Raw genomic sequence first — 24,894 nt, forward strand, 5'->3', positions numbered from 1 at the left:
GGAAATCCATTAGCGATCAACCTTTCACGTTTTAAGAAAGCTTCGTGATATCATTATTGTGGAGAGAAAAAAAAGTTGGCGATGGAGAATGGCATTTTGTTCGTTGGCGGGCAGTAGGTCATTTCATTTTTCAACCATAACTTTCTATATATGCCAGACATTTAGGTCTGGCTACATTTTAGATTTCCAAAAATGTCTTTTATTAAATGAAGTAAAGATTTTTAAAATCAGAAACGGGTTTCTTGCTTTGAAATTTATCGTTTCCTTGACTGATTTTTTTGTTCATTATTACATCACTAGTGAGAGAGTTGAATGGTCTGTTATTTTTGTCTAATTTCCAAACGTTTCCGCCATGTTGAGTGGGACCGTCCGCCACAGACATTGACCGTTAACGTTATCGACACTCCGTTATTTGTACAAGGATTGATTGAATGCACAGAAAATTAAGTTTATCTTACTTCCATTTTACAGTTTTATACGCCAGTGGAGACGGTTGAGAAGCAACACTCGATTTGCATAATGAAACGAGGCCAATCATTAACCACCGATGGAATCTTGTAATTATTTCACGCCATGGCAAGGCAGTTGTAATATTCCCGCGTGCTCCTTTTTTCGTGTAATGTTAGAGGACCCCCGTTATAACTCCGTTTATTTCTGGTGTAGGAGCTTGTCCATCTCCCGTTCACTTCGTCCCGTTCATCTTCTTTTTTTTTCTTCTTCGGTCTTGGGCATTTTTAAATTTAGAATCCCGTTTTAGGACTAGATGTACTGTGCACTCCTGGTCGCAGACATTTGAAATTATCGTTCTAATTTTAGGAGGACAGGATGTCCTCGGTTCTATCCCCAATGACGTAACTTAAGAATTATAACAGGATGAATGATAATAGGCAACCTAAAGAAATGGAAAGAATCGGGGCACTTATCTTCGTATCTGTTACTATTTAAAAAGTGAAAATGCGTTTTTATTTATTTTTATTTCATCTTTGTTGGTTTTTCGTGTTTCTTTCGCCTTTTTTTAGCTTCGAAAGCGATAATCGCATTTAACAGGTGCGACGTCGCTTTTTCGACGAAAAAACGAAACAAAATTCAATTTTCTTATTTTTTCAAAAACCAAAACAATGGTCACATACTAAACTCGAGACATACTATCGAATTAAAAAAAAAAAAAAGGGATAGTTTGAAAAGAGAGATTAAAAGGGAGAACAAACAGAGGGAGACACTTGAACAAACAGGCCGACATCACATCGCCGATCAAAGAAGATCCGAGAAAACAACACGGGTTACATCACACAGACAGGCACACACGCGCATTGAAAATTCATGGAGACGAGACATTAATTATAATATGAAGAAAATAAAAATTATTAATTTATAGGAATTCAAAGAAATAATAATTTCAAAAATTTCGAATTATTTGAATTACTCGGGAGAGATTTGTGTGTGTGTGTTTGTAGAGTGGGTAATTTCACTCCGTGATTGGCGATCAATTGGTTTTCTCTCTTCAACATACAAATCTTTTTTTTATTAGTCATTTCTCACTTTAAGGTAAACAAATACGAAAAAAAAAATTTCCCAAAGATACACGATGAAAGAGCGACACTCCACTAAAGGGAAAAATTGGGAAGGATCAGAAGCGAGAATTTAAATGACCGCCAATGGATTTGTTCTGTTTTATCCTTTCCGATTAAAGAGACAAAATGTTTTGAATTCAACTGTTAAACCTCCCCCCAAAAAAGTGTCCTCGTCTTTAATTCCTTTCTATTTCAACTTAAGCATCAGACGTCCGAAAACATTTCCATCAAAACAAAGGCATGTTTCTGCCTAAATTAAAGAATAAAAACAAAATTTTTTTTGCAAGCCAATGTGTCTAATGGTACTCAAGAATACAAACTAAAGAAAAAATCAAGACAGCAAGACCCAAATTTTCTCCCCTTTGCTCACAAATAATGAATACCAAAGAAAAAAAAAAGGGAAGCCAAACAATCAGCCGACAATTGAACCTTAATTACCTATAACTGAAAGATTTCCATTCTTTCATCTCCTATCAAAATAAAAAGCAAAAAAAAAAAAAAAAAAAAAAAATCAATCGACGGGAACACAATTTTAAAATTATCCTAAATGAACGTATCGCTCCAAACAAGACAACCCAGCAAAATGCAGCCAAAAATTCCCGACGAGACTCATCCCGAACGGTCACGAAAAACATTTTTTGCTTTTCTCATCCCTTAAAACATCTTCTTGGGACATTTTTTTTTCTTTTGAAAGAGAGGAAATTGTTATAAGAGGAAGGAGGGCACAAACTGCGCACAAAAGACATGTATATATCTATATAATATGTATATAAAATTTAGACCTGCGGTCATCAACTGACAATCAGTCATTGTCACCGCCGTCATCGTCTTCATTCCCGTTTTTAATGGAACCAAATTGAATTTGGGCTTTCTCCCCGCAGAGCAAAAAAGAAAAACACAATTACACTTAATTAACGAACCAATCACGCAAGACATACAACGGTGGGATTCGGGAGGGAAAAATAGAATGAAAACACAAAAAAAAAGTTTGAAAATTCACGAGGATTCAAAATGAGGAAATTAAAAAAAAAAACACGCAAATGGCGAAAGTCTTTCTCTTTTTGAGGGGAGAGGACGTGGCTTAGTGCACATACGGGTGACATCGACTGAAAAAAAAAGATAATAATTATCACCAAATCGTCTAAAAAAAGAAACATCTTTTTTTGGGCCGCTTGATGACGAACGAGGAGGAAGGGAAAGCACGAAGTATGCCGACGTTCCAACACTTCTAGTGAGAAATCAGCACTCTACACACAGTGCGCGGGTTATTTACAGACGACGGCAAATAATATTTTTTTTTTTTTGAAAGGAGAAAACTCGATGGTGGAAATTTCTCTCTCGTAGTCTTAAATTTCAGGCCATTTTCTCTCTGCAAAAACTTAAATTGAAAAAAAAAGAAAAGAATGCTGGACACCGCGATCTGGTGGCTCACCATAGAATCTGGCACAAGCAGTTTCTCATCAACATATCTTCTTTCGAAACAGACGGAGGGAGGTGTATGGGAGGTCATCGCAGCGAGTAAACTGTTGTAGTTCCGAGGAAGGATTTGCCAAAAAAAAAAAAAGGGGGATCGTCATGCATCGTCAATATTATCACGCGACGACGGGCTCGGTGTTGAGCTCGCGGACCAGCTCGGCCGTGCTGCTAGCGTCGCTCGTATCCATGCTGCTGTCGGAAGAGGCGGCGGCCGCTTCGCAATCCAGAGATCCGGCCGCTGTGGCGTGGGCAGCATTGGCTTGAACTCCGCCAGCAAAACCGGCCGGTGTTGATGCCGATGCACCGCACCCAGCACTGCCGGCCAACGCATTGACCGAGGAAGATGCGGAAGCGGCTACAGCAGCTCCTCCACCGTTTTTAGATGACCATGTGCCCGTGGTGTAAGGAGCGGCTCTTGCCTCCCTGCGGGCTCTTCGACGGGCACGACGCTCTTCCATCACCATACGCAGTTGTTCCAGTTTGCCTCGGGTAGCTTGATTTTCTTCAGCAAGGCGACGTGTTTCTTCTGCATTAAACATTAAAAAAATAAATAAATAAAACCGGTTATTCAAAGTTTTTAATTGAGAGACAAAGACGATGTGGATTCACAGCTCCATTTTCATTCCTCTTGTCGCATCAATTCATTTTTTTTTTTCTGAAAATGTCACCTCTAAGGAGTAGCAGGGTTGGCAGGCCTGCCTTACCCGGAGTCTTGCGGTGGAGCGCAGCAGCGGCCGCCATTTGGGCTGCAGCTGCGGCTAACTCGGTGTCATCCTGTTCCATTGAAATTGGAATCTGCTGGCCAGTGGCAGGCACGGCCTGATTGGCAGCTGTACTAGCCTGAGCGGAAGTTGATGACGTGGTTGCTGCAGAAGCGGCTGCAGCGGCAGCGGCGGCGGCGGCGGCAGCAGCAGCAGCTGCTGCGGCAGCGTGGGCGTTCAACACGCGACGATATTGGGGAGTGGCGCACAGCAAATCGTTGAGGATGTGGATGATGGTGCTGATATCGCGCTTGGGGCGGCCCTGGCGGTCTTGTAGAGCCGGATTCAATGTACCTGTTGACAGACAAACATCCAATAAAAGGTGGAAAAAGACGTTACATTTCCATTTGATTACTAATAAAATTGAATTCTTCTTATTATTGGTTTACCTGAGAAAGTGCCCGAGTAGACTCCTTTGCCGTGATGATGCATACTTTCAATGATGGCACCTTGGCGACGACGACTCCGTCCGCTGCTCTCCTGTGAAATGTAAATAATACGAACGGTCATTTCTCCATTTGTCCAGGTTTTTTTTTTTTCTGTTAAAAAATAATTTACGTTTGTGCTTCTGGAGGTGAGCACTTCGGACGAGAGCTGTTTGAGAGTCTGTGTCAGGTTGCGCGAAGCTTCGGCCAGCGCCCGCGTATCCAGCACGGGTCGCGTGTCGCACGTTTCGCATCCGACGCATCCTGCCACGCCACAACCGACAGCGGCGGGTGGAACAGCTGATCCACTACTGCTAGCAGACGGTGGAGGTGATGGCTTCTCCGATTTGACGATGGGTGGGACAGCCGTCGAAGTGGATGACGGGACCGAAACTGGATTCGATGATGCAGGAGCAGACGCAGCTTTGGCTGCTGCAGCCAAAAGTGAAGGAGACGGAGCTCTCGATGGAGGAGGAGTGGGTAGCGTCTGACGGAGGGGAGCGTTCAACATGGCCGACAAACCCGTTGACGAAGAAGTGCTGGGCACTGGAGCAGCAGAACTGGCTGAGGCGTTGCTAGATTCCGCCGACGACGTAGAGGAAGATGTTCGACTACTGGCCGATGAGGTCGAAGGTTGATGGTGGCTGACGGCTGGGCGTCTGTGGGCCGATGAGGAGGCTGTAGGCGCCACGGCCGACAGTTGCAGCTGGATCAACATCATGTGATCGCCCAGACGCATCGTCAAATTCAACGGCGCTTTACCCGACAGAAAATCGTTCACCTGGAATTTTAAGAGAATTTTTTTTTTGTTATTTCATTTCTGCCATTGATTTGATACATTCAACCATTAAAAGAAAACGGAAAATAAATAACAGAAGAACGTAGGCTGTTGAATCGAACATGTAATCGATCCAACATGAGACTAGTCTACCGCGCAAGTCTTTGACGGCATCTCTTCTCCCAAAATAGTTTTGTTTTTTTATTATTTTGTAAATAAAGAAATTTTCTTTTACGCCATTGGTTATTTGGACACTGTGCGTTGTGCTATAAACAAAACACACAAAAAAAGTTCCAGCCAACAACAGCGGTGACCTCTAAACAATATTCATTTTTGTTTTGTTAATTAGACCTGGCCAACGAATCAGCAACAAGAAAGGTGTCCTTTTTCCTGCTAATAAAGATTGCTTTCAAGTGAAGGGTGTCGAATGAATATAGTTACTCATTAGTCACTTTTCGCTAACTGATAAAATAAATAAAAAAAAGTGAATGGGGACAATTTAACGGCCGTGAGTAAAGAAAACCTAGAAATTGGGTGGTGTCTAAATTCAATCAACATTTTCGGTAAGACAGGATCGACAGCTAACGAAGAAAAAAATTATGTATTAGCCCAACCACCTACACGGCGATCACCCCTTTCTCTAGATGTGTGTCAATGGTTTTCGAAAAGAAATGTATGGCCGATAGAAAGTTCACTTTTCTCTGCCTCTCTCTCTCTTTTTGGCCACTATTTTTTTATCCTTCACCCAGATTCTCAACCGGCTAAAACGGTCGCCCTCCCCTTTGAACTAAACGTGAAAAACTAACACATTGTTTTGCAAACCTCTCTCTCTCTTTTTCCATTTTCCCACCAATCACCAAATATATGTTGTCCATATGACACCATATAACAAGGCGGGAAATTTCTTCCATATGCAATGACGTCATAACAGATAAAACGTATCTACAGGGTGACGCGCGCACAATTTCCATGGAATAGAACTCCCCTCTCTTTTTTTTTGGGAGGATTTCTCATTCCGTGAGTAACAACAACAAAAAAAAAGGCCAAAAGAGATTCGAAATTTTGTTACCGATCCATCCTGCAATACTTTGCTACTTTCGACTTTTACTTTAGTCTCCCTCGCACACTCTCTCTTCTTTTCGTTTTGTTATCTGGCCAGCCTGATAGAGCGTCATCAACAAAGAGCGAGTGTAGGAGGAGTCGTAGCAAATCAATGAAAAAGCTTCCCCCGGTAGGACAGAGGGATCGATCCAGCAGCTAGCGAGCCGAAGGGGGAAGCTTCTCCATCTGATGGTCTACCCTCCGAACAACACGTATAGATCCAGCCCATCAAAGGGAGAAAGAAAAGAAAAAATAGTTTCGCATGGAATCTTCTTTCGTCTCCTTCCCCTACACCTGTGTGTAGGTAACGGTTTTCTATAATATCGACGTCGAGGGGAAAATCTCCCAGGATTCACACGCGGGGTCCAGGGGGGTTGAGACACAAAAGACGGGGGGGCCTGTTCCAGGTCTCTTCCATTTGAAAAAGGTTAGCGGATTTTTTCGTCCACTAGGGAAAGAAAAATATTTTTTTCCATTGGGCAACGGTTTCATCCAAGAGTTGGAAAGTAGGGGACAGACTCCGTGTGAAACGGGAAGCTTCGTTACATCATGTACAACGACGCTTGCTTAAAAAAAAAAAAAAACAACTCCAGCGGATGAGGGAGAGCGTCCCCTTTTTTTTTGTCCTCCCCTCTCTTTAACTTTACTACAGTGGAACGGAAAACCTTGGAAGAAGAAGAACTGTTGAATAAGATGAAAGACCTTGTAGAGAGTCACTGCCTTCTCTCTCTCTCTTTTTGTTCTTTGGTCGTCGCCACTGGTGTGTGTAAAAACTCACGAAAGGTTTTCTACAGTTAACGATTTCTCTCTAATTTTTTTTACCTTCATATAATTTTTTTTTTTCTTCAAAAAAGTTACTTTTCAAGGGGCTCTTATGAGTTTCCCCCTTTTCTTTCGAGCGGGAAAAGCCCAGCGGCGAAGAAACATTCTAGTCATGAAGGGAGAGAGAGAGAGAGAGACTCGGTTCACGGCCTTTTTTCTTTCCTCCCCTTCCATCCGCTACCACCAACCACCGCCATCGACCTCTTTGTCTACTGTTACGGTTCGGAAAAGCAGCCAAATGGAACATACTATTACCCAAAAACCAAGGTCTTTTTTTTTCTTATTTCTAAGCCCTCTCACCGTCTGCTTAAGGCTCAAGGAATGGAAATTATTCCGTGAGAAGGGAATAAGCGACGATTTCGATCCAACATCTGTCTGCGCTGTACATCTGACCCTTTCTCTCTATATATTGACCAAACTATTTTTCTTTCTTTTCAAAGTTGTTCTTCAACAAAAGAGCTACTTATGCCATTGCTGCAACTTTTAAAATATGTATGCAAAGTGACCGCCCCTGACCCTAAAAGTCACGAAACAAAACAGGGACACCAATCTGCATTGCTTTGTCCTGTGTGTGCGCGCATTTGGAAAGAAATTAAGAAGGTGGATAGTCGACGACGCGATAGACAAAGAAACAGCTTTTTTGGAACAAGCTTTCTTGATCCCGGCCTTGGCCATGGCGCAAGCCTGGAGGCAAACCCCCTCCACCGAAAGAAAAAAAAAACACACACGAAAAAAAAGGAGACCAAGTGCAGAGTTCGTTACTGTGTGTTATAGCTATACTTCTCCGGATGGAAACAGACACCCTCTCCATCATGGAAGGGGAGAGAGAGAGAGAGAGATGGAAGAAAAAAAAAAAGGCCGAGCGCATTGGCTGCCGACCAAAACATTACACCAGACACTTGCGACACGGTCACGCCAGCGCAGAGAGATCCCGGAGCAGTTGTGTGTCTCTGAAGCGAAAGAGAGGGGGGAGAAGGAAAAAGAATCGTCCCCGATCCATATCAAAAGAGTCTCCCTTCTTCCTCAGAAAGTAGCGCGCTAGCAAAAGGTCCGGCTGGAAATGAGAGACCCTGGAGGGGTTCACTGACTTCTTCTTCCATGGCCGATTCCAATGCCACACCATCAGAAATGAAGAAAAAAAAATACCATCCACCAAGGACAGAACCTACACATATTCTAACAAAGCCACGCCCCTCTTCTCCCATTTTCGTGTAAACTTGAACGATAAAAATGCGTTGTATTTTTTTTTTCCTTCTCAGCTTTGTAGGAGGAAATGGAAGAAAAACCAGTTCTCTATCTTCACACAAGGAGAAAGCCTTTTCTTATTTGTTGTGTGTTTCTCTCTTAGAATCTGTTTCTTATATAGTCGGCGTTGCTGGCGGAGCTTTCTTTTCCCGTCAATTGAAATTCTACTCTTAAAACGAGGAGATAAACAGAGTTTTTGTTATTGTCCGCAAAAATAAGTTTCAACCAGCCCTTAGCTTCCCCCTTTTTAAAATATAGAGGGGGCACAAAAACACTTGGACCAATTTGCCAATATTTTGGCAATAACAGATAAGGGGAAAAGCCATTTAGGAGGGACGGCCTTGAATATTTTTCTTTTTTTCCCCAACATGACCTCAATCTCTTTCCCGTCAGAAACAACAACAACGAAGAAGAAGCAAAAAAAAAAAAAAACAAGACGAAGAGGGAACATAACCGTTACGAGATGACAAGAGAACCGTTGCGGGGGGGGGGGGGGGGGGGGGGTTTCGAAAACGGATGCGTACAGTTTTTTTTTTCTTTCTCTCGGCGATAGAATCTTTCAAGACGACACACGCTATATTTATAAAAAATGTTTTTATTTACCTGGCTGTCGTTAAGGCTTTCCAGTGCTTGCATCACGCTCTGCTCCGGACGTTGAGTCTGTAAAAAACAAAAAATAAAATAAATTAACGTGAATAACAAATCGAAATTCTTATAGTAATGTGATTGCTCTCATCCACCCCATATACACATAGGTATATAATCACAGACCATAGAGACCTGTTTTCCCACACGGTCCAACGACCTCTGCCTAAGCTTTTTTAGTTCCCGACCCCTTTTTTTTTTTGTTCAAAGCAAAATAAAGCAGTGGGTAAGTGAGAGGGGAGAACGTCAATAATACCTGGGCGTCGCCACCCCTTAACACGGAAGAACTCCTTTTTGTGTGTCCTGAAAAATTCCGTCACATTGTCAGGAGTTTTCTTTTCTCTCTGGTGCACTAAAGGGAGATCTAAACGTATTATGTCGAAAAGCAATATCGACTGTGCACCCCTCTCTTACCGGGTCCGCTAGTTATCGATCTCTTCCACATCCCCCAACAAATCATTCCCACGGCAACCGATGCCATAAGGATTTTTTGCCCTCTTGTTTCATAAGGCAGCAGCATCCAGCAAGTTTTTTTTAACTAGTCGCCACCCCAAAAACAAACGGGGCATTACGTTATCCGATTTTGAAGCGTAAGAAAAACAGGCTGAAAGGTCACAAGGCCCCGTCACTAAAGAAGACTGGGGCTTGTTACGCACTTGGTCGTATCAATCGATTCATTTCTTAAGCTTCTTCTTTTTTTTTTCTTCTACAAGGGAAAACCAAAAAATGTCCTCGATTTCTTTTTTTGAGAACAACGGGATATGTTTATACCGAATACACACCAGTGTAGGCAGCCAACGGTAGAACGGCCCTCTTGGCCCAGACATACAAAAGAATGGAAGAGACCCCAAAAACGGAATTACAAAAACTCGACTCCCCTACTCTCTCGCTCTCCCTACTTATTATTATATCCCTATCTCCTAGACATTGTTCGACACAAGCTCCTCCTCTTGAACTCAACCAGCCCAAGCCACTGAAAGCGGTCACGCGGTTTTTTTTTCTTCTAAGGGGGTTTTGTTGCTTTCTTATCTTCTTCTGCCCGACATGCAAAATGATTTCCGACTTTATTCTTTTTTACCCTTCCTTTCGTCAGACAGAAAAAAAAATGCCCAAACAAAATGGCAGAAGAACCGGAAATATTCCGTATGGGGAATAGTATGTCGAGTTCAGATGCCTAGAGGCAATCGAATAAAAAGGAGAGAAACGAGTACAAGAAGAAGCTCCAGGAAAATAAAAGCAAGAAGCGCGTGACGCGTTCCGTTGAAAAGATAAACAAAAGAAGAAAAACTTCCGCGTCGGTGACGTCGCCCGACTCTGTTTTGTTGATGACGTGGCCCAGTCAGTACCGCTTGGGTACGGTTCTTACACACAAGAGGATTTTTACAGGCACAGTTTTTTTTTTATTTAATGCAAGAAAGAAATAATTTAGGGCAACAAAGAAACAACAGTTGGTCAGGTTTCTTTTCGATTCTTGTCCCGTATTTTTTCGTACGGAGATTTTGGAATCCGCTACATACCCCTACAACGGCATGCCAATCTAACATTCCGTGTTACACCTTTTTTTTATTTTATTCACTGGGTCATCCAAAATAAATCTCTCGCCTTAAGGACACACAAAGACGAATCTAAGCTCCTCCCACCCTACAACTACAAAGAGAAGGTAAATAAGAAAATAAAATAGGTCGACTGGAGAGGAAAAATACGTTGGCCCGTTTCTCCCTTCTCTACACTCAACAACCATTTTAACGGTAAGGTCTTGGATGAAAAGAGAGGGGGGGACGGACTTTTCCACAAGATTTGTTGGCCTCACACACAAGCCGTGGTCTCGTTTTGGCTTCGCCTGGTCTTCCAAATCGATCACACACTGGCTACTACCCACGTCTTACCACTAACCCTCAAAAGGAAGGCTATCTTTACCTCCATCTCTGCATTTAGAAAGACGGGAAGTGTGAGCGCATATAAAAATATTCTGTGGCCTGGCCCCGTGTGCTTGTGTATGCTGCACACACACACACACGCTGTATACCTTGAGTGTGTAACAAAGGGAACCTTGGACACGTCACAAATATCTCCGAGAAAAATACACGTATCCAAAGAAGTCCCAACAGCACCAAGAAGGGACTTCTTGACCTTCAATTACCCAACTGGTGGTGAGCAGATGGTCTGACAGAGAGGCTATTCAAATGAAGCCCTGGGCGGTTCCTTGTTTCTCCCTTTTGACCTGATATTTTCGTGCCTTCCAAAAGATGTCGTAGTCTCCGAAAGATATTTTTCAACGCTTTAATGTCGGTTCCACTTTTTCTTTATTTTTTTTTTATAGTCGACCAGGAGCTTTCTAGACAAACTTTTTTGGAAGACGACATCCAAGGCCGACAATGTCGCGCACCTTTAAAAAAAACTTTTTCGACACCTTGGAAAACTGCGTCTCCCTCTCAAAAAACTCCAAAAATAACACGAAAAAAAAATTGAGAAACAAACTTACCAACAGACCGGTTTCCACGCTTGGTAAGAGCGTCAATCGACTTCCGTCACAAACTCCGTGCTCTCGCAGCGTCCCGTCTCGTAGATGTCTAAATTCATATAAAAGAGAAAAAAAAACTTGTTATCAAAACAATTTCATAGCCAAATCGCTCCAATCATTCAATAAGAGGTGCGGTTGAAAACCTTGAAATAATACTTGAAAAGTAGAGCTTTATCTAACCAGTAGGTTTCATAAAGATAAATGGCATGTCTGCTATGCAGCAATTTATCGAAATGTCCTTCACTATACAGGCGATAGATACAGTCAAGAAAACGTATTGGGAGTAGTGCGGTTAAATTTTGTTGTGGGTGGCCTTGGTTGGCCAAGGTAAAACTCAACAGTGTACACGTGCATGATTATAGCGACTGCATATCTGCCACTTATTCGTCTACCTTGATGGGATAAACACTCCCTTGTCATTTTAACGATTTTTGTATAAAAAAAAAAGACAATCACAATCAATGGAAATGATTTTTGCCATTCAATTATCCACCTAAGTTACGTGGCAAAAACTAGCAAAGACAACCATAGCTTTTTGTGGCAAACCGGAAGTTCCTGGGAAATTACGTCATCGCCTGTTTTTTTTTCATGTGTAAAGATGGGTCAAATATGGTGGAAAAATATGACCTCGAGAAATTCGTAAACTCCCCCTTCCCACGAGAATTTTGTGTCTATGATTCCACAAAGGTGGAATCTACCCTCCTCGATCAGGGCAGATGCTCTCAACCTCTATTTCCGGACAAATAATTTCTTCACGCTATACAGCAGAAAGCTCAACGACGATAAGCCAACCTAATAAAACAAATTTTCCTGCGCGCAATGCCAAGGAAATCAAACAAAACAACCACCTGATCCTACAGGACGCAACTGTCTAAAAAGATTCGCATCAAATAGGAACGGAAATTTCAACAAACTAAATTCACGATATCAAGCTTCTTCCTACATCTTTGAACCAAAAAAAATTGTGGTCTAGGCGCCATTTTGATTGTGGGCAACGTCCACAATTGACCTTGAGTCACTTCAAGGTGACGATTATTATCTATATGTTTACCTATCTTTCCAGAGGAGACATATCCGTTCTTTGGGCACTTTGAGACGCTTGGAGATGGTCTTTTTCAAATTGTCGATCGTCTCGAGCTTGCTGACTTTGAGCTCAAATTGGCCGCCAGTGGTGGGCGCCACAGTGAGCGAAATGACGGGAAGGGGCGGTAATTCGGAAGAGGAGGAGGACGAAGTTCCCGGAACAGCAGACGAACGATGGCCGCATAAGCAAGTTGGGCCGGCACCTGCACTGACCGCCGCATCGGTATTATCCACGACCTGATGAGGACGGCCGTGACTGTTGCTTGAAGTAGAGCTGTTGTTGCCTTCAGTCGTTGCACTAGTCTTGCCGCTATGACCACCCTTCGTATCGTTGTTGGCTTCGTCTCCCGACTCCATTTTATTTTTCGTCTTCGTCTTTCGTTTGGTGATGGCTTCCCCTTCCTTTTATTTTGCTTCACCAGCTTTTTCTTCTCTCTCTTTTCTCTCTCTCTCTATACTTGGGAAAGACGGGCGTTGTTGGACGACCCCAAGAGCACAAAAATGGCGGTGGAATAGTGTGTGGGGGCTGGCTTCCTTTTCCTTGGGGTAGGGAGATAAGGGCGCAAACTCAACGGGCACGCACACACACACATACACTGCACGGTATCTCTCAAAAAATCGAATCGAAAGACCCAATTCCCTTGAAGGCGATCGTTTTTCTAAAGAAACTCAGAGCAAGAAGGAATAAACCGAAAAAGTGGGTGGATAAATTAAAACCACGCTATCAAAAACCGAACAAAAAATAGAAAATCGACAAGAACCGCTACTGCCGACTGCTCCACTCGACGGCTTAAAGCCAACTGAAGTACCAAGGAACCGAGGGTCTAAAATCTGCTGCAGGGGGGCGCTAGTTGTCTCATCGCCGTTCGGCTTTAGTGGGTGGAAGCGGGTGGTTGGTTGACTGTAGCGCCGCTACGAGCCCTAACGGCCAAAAAAGTTTTTCTTTTTTCTCGTTTGTTACTTATCTTTTGAATAGGTTTATTTACCAAGTTATTACGGATGTGAGTGACGTCACACAATGCACTTTATTGTCAAATCTTTCGTGAAATTTCAGTTTCACATTTTATTTTTCCTAAGCTAACTAGACTGAGCCGGACGTTGGGCCGAACCAGATAACCTTGAGAAGCCATTTTTCCTCCTCTCTCTCTCTCTTCCCCCCCCGTCCACGTTGAATAAGATACAAAAAGAAAAGCGGGAGGTCAATCAACCATTCGGATGCGCGCCACCTGTACGCGACCTTGTCTCTCGTTTATTGTCATCATCATATTTACAGATTTGAATTTTTTTTTCGTTTTTTCACCTTAATATGCTTTGTACTTACGTATCGCTCTTCTGAACGATTGGTCGTCATGACTACACGGTGCTTTGACACGAGTTGCCGTGGAAAACAGGACGACATTCTAGGCCGAAAACAAAAATTGTGCTCTATAGCCAACAGCTCCTTGCGTCGCCATTTTTTTTTTCTGGTTGTGGTGTCGAATCGAATCCCGTACGTACGTGTGTACAGGTTGAACGGTTAATATTTCGAAGACATAGGGAGAAAAGAAATGAGAAAAAGAAATCGACAATCGATATTCCGCTTTATGGCCTAAATGGTGTGTAAGAGAAGAGGGAGAAATGAAAAAAGAAGTGTGTCTAAATCTTCGGCTCTTTTGTCCCCGCGTATGGCCGTTAAATAGAAACCTGTTTTAGTACTAGTAGAGTGTACACACGTTTCAGAAACGGACAAAAATACACCATAAACGCGGCGGCATTTTGACCTTCAAACCGAACAAGCGTGTCGGAACCTCAGAAAGTCACCAACTTTAGAAGTGAAAAAAAGAAAACTATCGCAATCAATTGACGACATACGTTCGTAGCAAACAACTTTTCGGCCTTATGAAAATGTCGAAGTCTATGACGTCATACAGGCATTAATCTTGAAATAGTTTCGTGATAAATCATCATCGTACATATGGAAATGTTGAAATCTTTTACAAAAAAGAACCACGTCAAATTTGTGTTTGTTCTTTTTGCTGCGTCGACCAGTCGAGATTGTAGCCGTTGGCACTGAAGGTGAGAAACGGAGAGGGCAATGGACAGCAGAGGGTTACCATACCAACTATCTTTACTTCAGGTGGGGGATAGATATATACTACCTCTAACAAAGAGAACCCCGGAGGAGGTGGGCGGTGTTTTCATTATATCCACCCCGAAAATGTCCGACCTTGACGCTCGACGTCTACACCGAGGACACACAGCAGCCCAAGACCAACTGCATAGCTCTTTCTACAGACAAAAGAGAAAACTTATGGGGGGTGGCGTTGGGGTTATCCGAGTACACTAGACTTTGGAAGAGGAAAAAAAAAGGACGTGAAAGAATATTCCCTTCTTTTTAAACCTGTTTTTTTTTTCTCTCCATAAATCGAAGAGGGTTGCAACAGTTTTTTGGGCTACGGCATTGCTGCTTTTTCGAGCATCCTCTCGACATTCTTTTCCAGTCCTGTGATTCTGTACAGACACAATAAGAAGTAGAATGAAAAGTAGAGATATGTATCGTCAGGAAACAAAAAAAAAAAAAAATGGGGAAGAAAATCAACGACAATCTTAACCCCTTTTCTCCAACGAGAAACATATCAAGTCCTTGGTCTTGAAAGAACAATAAAAGATAATCACAAAAGGCATTTGGAAAGTTGGACGTATTCGACTCTCTTTTAGACGGCCGTATCGCGTTGTGTGTGTGTATCATTGAAGATCGTTGAGGACATCGGTAGTCGGGCCGAACTGAGGCCGTAGGGAAAAGAAGCTGATGTGGCACAAGGCCATTGGCGATCGGATGTGGTCGATGCGTGACGCGTCCCGACCGGAATGAGTAGGCTGGAAATTTCATGGTTCTCTTTTCATATAGTTAAAGCTTAAAATCTCCATCTACTCTGAACCCATCTAGGGAGAAAAAAAAGAGTGGACGAAGTCTAATATCAAAAGTGGGGAAACTGGTCCGCCTGGTCACGAACCTCCCGGTCCATCATGATCACTCAATACGCATACCATGGATTTTCCTTGGTCGTCGTCCTCACCTTCGTTGTATTCTCACACCAGACATCCGTCTCTCTTTTGTGTGTACTCACCACCGTCATCGGAAACGGGAAGGGCGGTATTCATTTACTCCCGGCCATTTTATCGTATGGGGGGCGTGTGCGTATGCTTGCATCACAGCATCGACATTGCCTTTTCTGATGGAAATCAAAAGAATTTCTTTTCTTAAACGACTTCAATAAAATTCTAATATGGTTGTGGATGGTTTTGTTTTTTTCGTTAATTTTTTTGGGGAGGGGGGAGTTCAAAGAGTACAAAATAACAAGGAGCCAAAAAGCGAACGTTATGCATCATGCATGAAGGAACTATATAACAAAGTGCTCCCACCCACTTAAAGAGTGACGTGATTTTGTTTTTTTATCTTTGAAATCAAGAAAGTCCTAAAATAAATGTTTGTTGAAAACATAATTACGAAAAATATAGAAAAAAAAGTAAACAAAATAAACAGGGCCACCACCTAATAAACTCATATCGAGTTTTGTTTCTTCATCTCCAAAAAGTACATCCTAGATTGGTCTATAAACTGTAATGTTAACCCCTTAATATTTTGCATGACAGGTTGGTTCAACTTGGCGGCAGACAATGGATGTTGTCATGAAGAGTCTACCAACAACAAGTTTAGGAACCAAATTCGATAGTGTCCAAATCGATTGGTTTGAATTCATAGTTTCCTCGTCCGTCCATATGCAGGTAAAACTATTGAGCAGCCAAACAGAAAAGGTTAACCAGATCAATTAAACGTGAGTCAACCCTCAATGCGGGAACACAATCGGTTACCTCGTGATGTTGCCATAGCGACCGTCGATGGGAGACGGTAAATAACGTGATTCCCACTTGACGACAGTATTGATACATTGAACCTTCCACGTCTACGCTGACGGCAGAAGTGCACTCGTCCAGGATGGCAAACTGAGGCTTGTGATAAAACAGGCGGGCCATCTGATATTGGAAAAGGAAAAATATAAAAACTTGTTGTCCTGGATACCAAGTATTTTGTTTTGTTTTGTTTCAAAGGCGAATACGAAAAAAAAAATACTTACGGCAATCCTTTGCTTCTCGCCACCACTGAGCACGTCCATCCAATCGGCCACAGCATCCCAGCGACCGTCCCTCTCTTGGATGTAAGTCAATTTGACGAGGTCGAGATACGTGAGCAAGTCGTCGTCGTGAATTCCTTTGCGCACCATGTCTTCGTAGGTATCCGGATAGATGACTTGATCACGCAACGAACCCAATGTCATGTACGGGCGTTGAGGAATGTAGAAGAGTTTGCCTGGGCCCGGTTTGGTTAAAGTACCACCAAAAACTGGCCACAGCTTTAAAAAATAAGATAGAATTATTGGTAGTAATCATTTTTCAGTAATGATTTCCTACCTCTCCCAGAACTCGGAACAGCGACGATTTGCCGCAACCATTTGGCCCGCATACAAGCACGTTCATTCCAGAATGGACTTCGAACGACATGTCTTCAATCAGCACGTCGCCGTTGGGCGTTACCAAGGGTACGTGTTCGAAATGGATAATGTTGTCCTTGTTGATGATCCGACCAGCTCCGGGAATCAAGGGCGCTCGAGTCAAGGCTTTGCCTTCCCCTACACGTCAACAGAATTCCCGAAAAAAAAAAAAAAAAAAAAAAAAAAAAAAAAAAAAAAAAAAAAAAAAAATAGAAAGTTTTTTAAAATTAATATTTAAAAATTTTCAAACGTATGCTATTAGTTCTAAAATTCTAACCGTTTTCATTGGAAACCATGGTCCGCTGGTATCGACCGTTATTCAAATCTTGTAAAACAGTAATCAGTTCAGTCACACGTAGAGTGAATCCAGCCAGCCGTGTCAATTCCCGACCGGCCAATACTAAACGGCCGATAGCTTCAGCTAACTTGACTAACATGCGACCACTTTTGTAATATTGCTACAAAAAAAAAAAAAAAAAAAAAAAAAAAAAAAGGATTTTTTGGTTTTGTTAAGTCAAAGAAATTTGGCTAGGGAAACAAGCGCTTTATGTTGTATACCTCCAATCGTTCACTAGATCCAGCATTGGACAAATGATGGGTCGTGCTAAAAAATGGGCGGCTGACCACGAAAAACCCGACAGCAGTAGCAATGTCTGCAAAAAGGAGAGAGAAAAATGATTTCGGCAATTTCCATGAACTGCGGCGTCTACGCCAACCTACATTTTGCAATAATATTGTCCACGAATCCCATCGTGAAACGGAATTCCAAGAATCGACGGAGGTGCCTCACCTTTTTTGAAAAATCAGCTGTGACATTATACGGAAACTTTAAGTGTACAAACCAAGTTACCAGACGAGTAAATGCTGTTAACATTGTGGCCTTTTCGCGAATATTTCCGCGATAGAAAGCAACTTCTTCGGCATTTGTGATCAAACGTGAATTGACGTAGCGGAATTCACCCTCTAACTGTTGTTCAGACACTGTCATACGACTTACTGGGCGGCGCAAATGGGTCAACAATACACCGGAAACGAACAAATAAAGCACCATAATGCTAGGACCCTACAGATAATAATCAAGGACAATCAGTAGGCTTGAAATTATGAAAAGTTCTTGCCTGCCCGCCAATCGTGACAGCCAGTCTATGGACATAAATGACAATGTCCAAAATGGGTTTGCTAATGTTTGAATAAAGTTCTGTGATGCTTGAACAGAATCGTTCGACATCGGTTGTGAGCAGTTGATCTGGATTCGAAATTCGGTTGTCGAGGTTATTCATTTTGTAGTAAGTGAAATCCCTAAATCACAGAACGCAATTTATTAAAGTTTAGTTTAAAATGCAAAAAATGCAAAAAAAAAAAATGCTTACTTCAGGTATTGGTCATAGAGGTGTCGGGTCAATCGTGTTCTAAAGCGCAGTTTTAGTTCGTCTAATCCAAGCTTGACGAAAGGAATACTTTCAATATCACTACAATAAATGGAATACTATGGGAGTAATGGCTTACCTTCAAGACATTGTTCACCATTGAAATCTAGAACACAAGATCAGTATTTAAAATTTTTGAAACATTGCTTTCTGTTATACTTCATACCATAGGCATAGCTGCGATGAACTGTATTACATAACTTTTGAAAAGTGGAAAGTTGCGACCAATAATAGCACTGTGAAGAAACTTTTATTAAAACATTGACTCACAAGTAAATAAACCCATAATAGACAAACCTTTCAATTGATGTTGAATTTTGAATCATCCATATATCACAACTTGATCGGGCTACTAATGCTGCAGCAACTAAAACCATAAAGCCAGCTTCTGGTGAAAACACACCAGGAATTATGATCCGCAAAATCGCAGCAATACGCCGTATGAAAGTGCCATCAATTGCCACCTTCTCAGCTGATCGTTTATTTTTCTGTCAAAACCTAAAATATTGATCTCATTGCCATACACAAAAAAGGAAACACTTACCTCGTTAATAACATATTGCACACGTTCTGCAGCTGCAGCTCTGGAAAACAAGCAACAGTAATTAATTCATGTGCAAAAACATTTTTTTTTTAGATTGTTTTACCTTCTGTTTTGATTGGTTCGATGAACGCTTAAGAGCCATAATACAAGTGCTAGGCCTCCCCCGGTTATAGCGATCGGTTTTCCCAGTATACTTGATAATAAACTAGGACTTTTGCCAACAAATTTGCTTAAGACTGGAGCCATTGCTGTGAAAAAACAGGTTTTAAAAAATTTCTTCCTGGTATCTTTGGCACTCCTTGTCCACAATATTCTGTCAAGTCACAGAAGCAGAGAACTCGAAGTTGACGCTAAATTGAAATCATTCATGTAAAACCCATAAAACACCTGAGGCTTCTTCCCAGTACACGAACTCGGAATTTCCCTTCCCTGATTGTATAAAAAAATAAAGGCCATGCTTTAAATTGGGCAGCGGCACCTAGTTTAAAAAGTATCAAACTGAATTTTAATGGCTTTAACAGCCCAGCGACAAGACTTTATACCGAAAAGCAAAGATTGGAAATTTAGAAAACGTAGAAAAGAATTAATTCGTATTTCTGTCAGATATTCAAACGGTGTAATATATGGCAATCCGTATTACCCAAAAAAAAAAAAATATCGGCCTTTTTTTTCTGTTTTCCTGCTATCGCCATCTACCGGTCGGTAGATGGTGCCAGCAACCGAAACAAATGCCAGCAAAAAGCAAACAAATGCCAAAGGTGAGACATGCTTATGGCAATCCGTTTTACCCCCCAAAAAAATAAAATTTTGGCCTTTTTTTTTCTTTTTACAGCTATGGCCATCTAGCGGCCAGATTTCTATTTAATTTTCTCATTCATTCATTCAGACATGGATTGGATATGGTTACTTGAACAATGGATTTGCAAATGCAGTACAGCTGACTTATGTTTCACATGGTAAGTTGGAGATTTCCCAGGCAAAATTTCTAGTAACTCAGCATTTGGTACCATCTTTACTATAATTTTATACAGTATCCTGCATATCTCATTAATTAAGATTTAAATCCTTTTATAGATTGTCACATCAGTGAGCAAGGTTCAGTTTAGGGATTGAGAGCCCTCAGCAACTATAACATCTAGCCCATATTCACATTGTAGCACTTGATTGCTGCCACGGATTCTTCAAAATGCCTATCTTGTATGGGATGCTTGACAGCCAAATGGTACTTCGACGACACATAAATATCAATTGTTTACTTTATTTACATTTATTAAAAATTTTTGAAGGAATGATTTAAACAAATGCCAAAGGTGAGACATGCTGGAAAAGCTTGATATGAATGTGTAGACGTAGTTTTGGAATTCAGAGGTGCAGCCGGCTGTTGGGTAAAACTTCATTTAAATTTTGTTTCAATTCAATATGTTTTAGTTACTATTTGTGTGATTACGCAAAGGATTGCGCCATCCAGGCAATGTGGATATTCTGCCATGTACATAATAAACCAAGGATTCTTCGTCAACATGCAAGATGTTACTCCCTGGTAATGCTTTTCTGCTGAGTTTGTTTAGTTTTCTCATTTTAATCGTCAATGTTGTATTAGTAAACTACTGTTGGCTGAATAGCTGATACATTGGGAAAACGGTTATGGCAAGTGCGATGAATAAATCACCATAGGTCGGTTGTCTTGCCTTCACAATTGCAACGAAGATGAATCATGGAGTCAAAAACATTAAAAGGCGGTACTATTTTAAATTTTTAAATTGTTTTAATTGGTGTATCGCTAAGTGCTGATACATGTGTAGAACATGCTGGAATTCGTGTCATCCTGGAGAGGACTAAAAAAAACGAGCTTTATCCACGAAGCAGCTCATTAATCATGTCCCAAACGATTGTCTGCGTCAGCCAGCAATCTTTCAATGGCTAACAAGCATGTAATAGTTTTGAAAATCGCGGTTTGCACTCCCTAAGGCGACATTCCTTAATCCCACCTGTCAAAAGATTTGAATGCAACCATTTTCTTTTCTGAACTGTCGCCTACGAAATTCTTTTTCCATAAAATGAGGTGATATGAGGTTATAATGGAAATTGTCGTCAAGACTGCCGAGACCATGTACCTTCTTTACCTTCACGTTTAGTGATCAAAACAACCAACTATGTAACCTTTCTTTTTCTTTTTAAGGTGCATGGAACGTCCATTCGGAAAGCCCATGGAAGGTCTCTGTGGCCAACACGAAAGGTTCTCCCAAACTTTCGTATTCAAGTTTTGGCTATGGTGATCATTTGCAACTGCATAGCCTTTTAGAAGCTCCTGCCAGGAATCTACAGGAATATGGCAGATGATGAATTTATGTACCATGTAAGCGATATCAATAAGAACGTTTTATGCTTATCTATGTTTTATTTTCTTAATTTAGATTAATAGCAATAGTGAGCCTGCAAAGGTTTCTGGTTGGGATGAGATGACGAAAAGTTATAATAATTTAAAGTACGGAATTGAATTTCCCTCCATCAGTCGCCTGTGTATTCCCGCGTATTACGGTATTAATTATTTAAAAATTGAAGTGCATATCTGGGCTCCCTTCCTTTCCGTAGCCCCGTTTCCCCTTGACTCGTAATAAGCCCGTAGGGGGTCATGCCCCTACTGTACGGTATATATAAAAACAACATATACCGAGGTTTGGAGGGCTCTGGCCGGAAAGGGGACGTGGGGTGCCGCTTAGTCCGATGATGTGTTCACGGAGGGCGATGTGGCTACCCACAAATCCGAACTAAAGGTTAATCGCTCCTGTAAAAATGTTCCAAATCTTCAGCTCTTCTTCCGGCTTCTCTTAGCCAATCACCGGGTAATCTCCCCGGTGGGTCAACAAGGCAGTGTCTCCCCCTGCCTGGGTTGACGGCAACTTTTGAAAGGGCTATTGTGCCTTTTTAAAGTTGCAAAAATAATTGTAATGTGCAGAGAATTGTCAATAAAATTTTTTTTATAAAATATTTTTTGCAAAATTCGTTTCTTTCATTGTCTGTGTTAGCTGTGTTCACACATTACATGTATCAACTTTTTTTTATTTTGCTTTGCTTTATTTGTTTTTGTCACCTTTGATGGTAAGCATTGTTTCCATTGGTTTATCGTTTATCTGTAAGCATTCTATTATTATCCAGGGAACGAACCCTGGATGTTCGGCATACCGCGCCGATGCTCTACCAGTGAGCCATGAATCATATGATGTCAACTTGGCTTTTTTTCTAGTCACTTGTGGACTTGCATTTACACTTAGAATAAAACTAAAATGCAATTTTGCATTTTCTCTTCTTCATTTATTCTACTTCATTTTTACACATCTACTGAGGTTTGAACCCATGGTAACAGGTATCGCAGCTAAAGGCTCTACCACAGAGCTATGAACCTTATGAAAGCAATAGAAAGATAAACATATAGTTGTGAAAGACTGCATAAACATCCTAGACGATAACATATGATATGCGATAATAAAAAATTTAGATATATCTCGTGGCTCAATGTTAGAGCATCGGCGTTGCACGCTGAATGTCTGGGGATCAATTCCCATACGAGTAAAACAAAATACAAATTCAAAAAATATCCAGATATTACACGTTGTTCCTTGAATCTAAGTTGAAGAATTCAAAGAGTGTAATAAATAATAACTGAATACTTACAGATAAACGATAAACCAATGGAAACAATGCTTACCATCAAAGGTGACAAAAACAAATAAAGCAAAGCAAAATAAAAAAAAGTTGATAAATGTAATGTGTGAACACAGCTAACACAGACAATGAAATAAATGAATTTTGCAAAAAATATTTTATAAAAAAATTTTTATTGACAATTCTCTGCACATTACAATTATTTTTGCAACTTTAAAAAGGCACAATAGCCCTTTCAAAAGTTGCCGTCAACCCAGGCAGGGGGAGACACTGCCTTGTTGACCCACCGGGGAGATTACCCGGTGATTGGCTAAGAGAAGCCGGAAGAAGAGCTGAAGATTTGGAACATTTTTACAGGAGCGATTAACCTTTAGTTCGGATTTGTGGGTAGCCACATCGCCCTCCGTGAACACATCATCGGACTAAGCGGCACCCCACGTCCCCTTTCCGGCCAGAGCCCTCCAAACCTCGGTATATGTTGTTTTTATATATACCGTACAGTAGGGGCATGACCCCCTACGGGCTTATTACGAGTCAAGGGGAAACGGGGCTTCAGAAAAGGGGAAACGGGGCTTCAGAAAAGAAGGGAGCCCAGATATGCACTTCAATTTTTTTAATATCAAATACCGTCTGGGGAATCCGAATTAAGTATAGAAATGTCATGTCATCCATCCAATCAATACAATTTATTCAGTGTCTTGCCCCAACCAAGAATTTTTTCAGATCCAATGTTACTATTAACCTATATTGAGAAAAGAAAAACAACACCATTAAACATATCAACTGTTGATCATGTAACTTACATGACTCATAGATTCAACTTCTGGTGGAAGCTTGGGGAAGGACATACAAATTGCAGATTAACATCATTGTATAAGGCTCTTGAATGATAAACTAGCACCTGTACAATGTTGCATTGTTGATAGTTGTGTTCCCAGTACATGAAAATCCTTTCCTATTGGATAAAATTTTTTTTGGTAGATTAGACCTGGTTGGCAAAAAGGAGGAGAAATTCTTCGTCATAAATTCAAAATTATTTGAAGAAAAATCCTTTCATACCTAAAGAGTCCATGTATGATGTTCATCTCTGCAATGGCAGCAAAATTAAAACATCTTTAGGGCCATTTAAGTACCCAGTTTCCCCAACACTCTGAACGTAAAGGACAAGTTGTTCTTTAGACAGAGAAGCAGAATTATTTGAGGTTTCTAGCTGTGACAGAACTATAAAGGATTGCTGTTGTACTGGATTTATTAACACAAGATGGTACTTCTCATTAGACAATGTGCATACTCTATTACTTTACCTCATACCTTAATGGTAATGCACTCTCAGTGTTTTTTCATCTGTAGGCTGACTCTTCCATCCTATAACACTTCCAGACTTGATTTGATCCCCCATTAAATTCTGTGAATGCAAAATAATAGCATTAAAAATACTTTTTCAATAGACATAAAACCGAAAAGTACCTAATCCATGTTTCATGTTGAACTTGTGCCATATCTTGGTTTCCGTACCACACCCATTTTCGGCCCAAATACGGTCCCACAATTGTTCACTTCCTTCACTGCATGGGCTTATTACTAACGATTCTTTTTGTGCAGCACTAACAGAATTTAAATTTAACACACTGTCAGGTGGTAGACTGAATAACTAAACAATAAATAATTGTTTGTTAAAATTCTATACTTATTTTGAATTCTTATTTGAAAAGTTTAGGTACCTGACTGTGTTCGCCTAATGCCAATTCATCCTCACGTTCAGTTAGGTTTGAGTTTGGAAAAACCTCCTTCACTGTTTGGAAACTGTTCCGTTCCAATTTGTTCTTTTCCCCTAGCTGAGCTTGTAGACTCAAACTTTGAGCTACAAAACACAAATGAATAAAAGCAAATAAATAGAATCATTATGTATTAGGCCTTACCATCCTTAGCTTTGCTGTTATCTAATATTTTGTGCTGTTGCAATAATTAAGCCTGCAGGTCCATAATTTGATCTAATAAACAATAATTAATAATTCAAAACAAATATAATAATGTTTATACTTACCATCCTTTTGTTGTATTATCTTATCCATTTTTCAATTGTTCCTCCAGCCACGCGTTATTCTCCATCCACGCTACTGAACTAACTGCGAATGGCATCCAATGGACTGAAATTGCCTACGCCAGTAATAATGGGTCTGAGCGGTAGATGGCTACGTGTCGGAAAAAAAGAAAAAAGTGCGATTTTTAATTTTTTTTCCGCCATTTTTTTTTTTTTTTTATGTAAAACGGATCGCCATATACATAGCTGAAAAAAAGAAAAA

The 24,894-nt window shown here is 41.0% G+C and overlaps 2 protein-coding genes and 2 long non-coding RNA genes across 6 annotated transcripts; 1 reads left to right on the top strand and 3 right to left on the bottom strand.

Moving 5' to 3' along the window:
* Window positions 1–957: 957 nt before the first annotated feature.
* LOC130692196 (midnolin homolog) lies at window positions 958–13,239 on the bottom strand. Of its 2 annotated transcripts, none has more exons than XM_059497681.1 (7): window positions 12,397–13,239; window positions 11,307–11,394; window positions 8,783–8,839; window positions 4,367–5,014; window positions 4,198–4,288; window positions 3,752–4,102; window positions 958–3,573 (listed from the first exon to the last, which is right to left on the bottom strand). In XM_059497681.1, exons 1-7 carry the CDS (start codon window positions 12,783–12,785, stop codon window positions 3,164–3,166), a joined length of 2,034 nt encoding a protein of 677 aa, XP_059353664.1. In that variant the 5' UTR covers window positions 12,786–13,239; the 3' UTR covers window positions 958–3,163. The 2 variants fall into 2 exon arrangements, with proteins under 2 accessions (XP_059353664.1, XP_057371256.1); XM_057515273.2 differs by having other exon boundaries at window positions 3,716–4,102; window positions 12,397–13,238.
* A 2,503-nt stretch (window positions 13,240–15,742) lies between these two features.
* On the bottom strand, window positions 15,743–19,357 carry LOC130692209 (ATP-binding cassette sub-family D member 3-like). Its single transcript, XM_057515290.2, has 15 exons — window positions 19,032–19,357; window positions 18,929–18,968; window positions 18,682–18,872; window positions 18,551–18,620; window positions 18,464–18,490; window positions 18,328–18,398; window positions 18,076–18,256; window positions 17,808–18,020; window positions 17,678–17,747; window positions 17,516–17,610; window positions 17,235–17,415; window positions 16,878–17,095; window positions 16,544–16,819; window positions 16,281–16,442; window positions 15,743–16,199 (listed from the first exon to the last, which is right to left on the bottom strand). Exons 1-15 carry the CDS (start codon window positions 19,172–19,174, stop codon window positions 16,122–16,124), a joined length of 2,016 nt encoding a protein of 671 aa, XP_057371273.1. The 5' UTR covers window positions 19,175–19,357; the 3' UTR covers window positions 15,743–16,121.
* A 472-nt stretch (window positions 19,358–19,829) lies between these two features.
* On the top strand, window positions 19,830–21,300 carry LOC130692569 (uncharacterized). The gene is made up of 6 exons (XR_009001464.2): window positions 19,830–19,884; window positions 20,003–20,150; window positions 20,215–20,313; window positions 20,382–20,468; window positions 20,529–20,667; window positions 20,731–21,300. It is a non-coding gene; the product is annotated as an uncharacterized LOC130692569 (long non-coding RNA).
* Window positions 21,301–22,784: 1,484 nt separating this feature from the next.
* On the bottom strand, window positions 22,785–24,689 carry LOC130692565 (uncharacterized). 2 transcript variants are annotated; one of them, XR_009421182.1, is made up of 6 exons: window positions 24,511–24,689; window positions 24,313–24,452; window positions 24,059–24,242; window positions 23,903–23,996; window positions 23,651–23,833; window positions 22,785–23,579 (listed from the first exon to the last, which is right to left on the bottom strand). It is a non-coding gene; the product is annotated as an uncharacterized LOC130692565 (long non-coding RNA). The 2 variants fall into 2 exon arrangements; XR_009421181.1 differs by having other exon boundaries at window positions 23,651–23,996.
* Between the last annotated feature and the right edge of the window lie 205 nt (window positions 24,690–24,894).

This window comes from Daphnia carinata, chromosome 1 (assembly GCF_022539665.2).
Source record: "Daphnia carinata strain CSIRO-1 chromosome 1, CSIRO_AGI_Dcar_HiC_V3, whole genome shotgun sequence".
NCBI lineage: Eukaryota > Metazoa > Arthropoda > Branchiopoda > Diplostraca > Daphniidae > Daphnia > Daphnia carinata.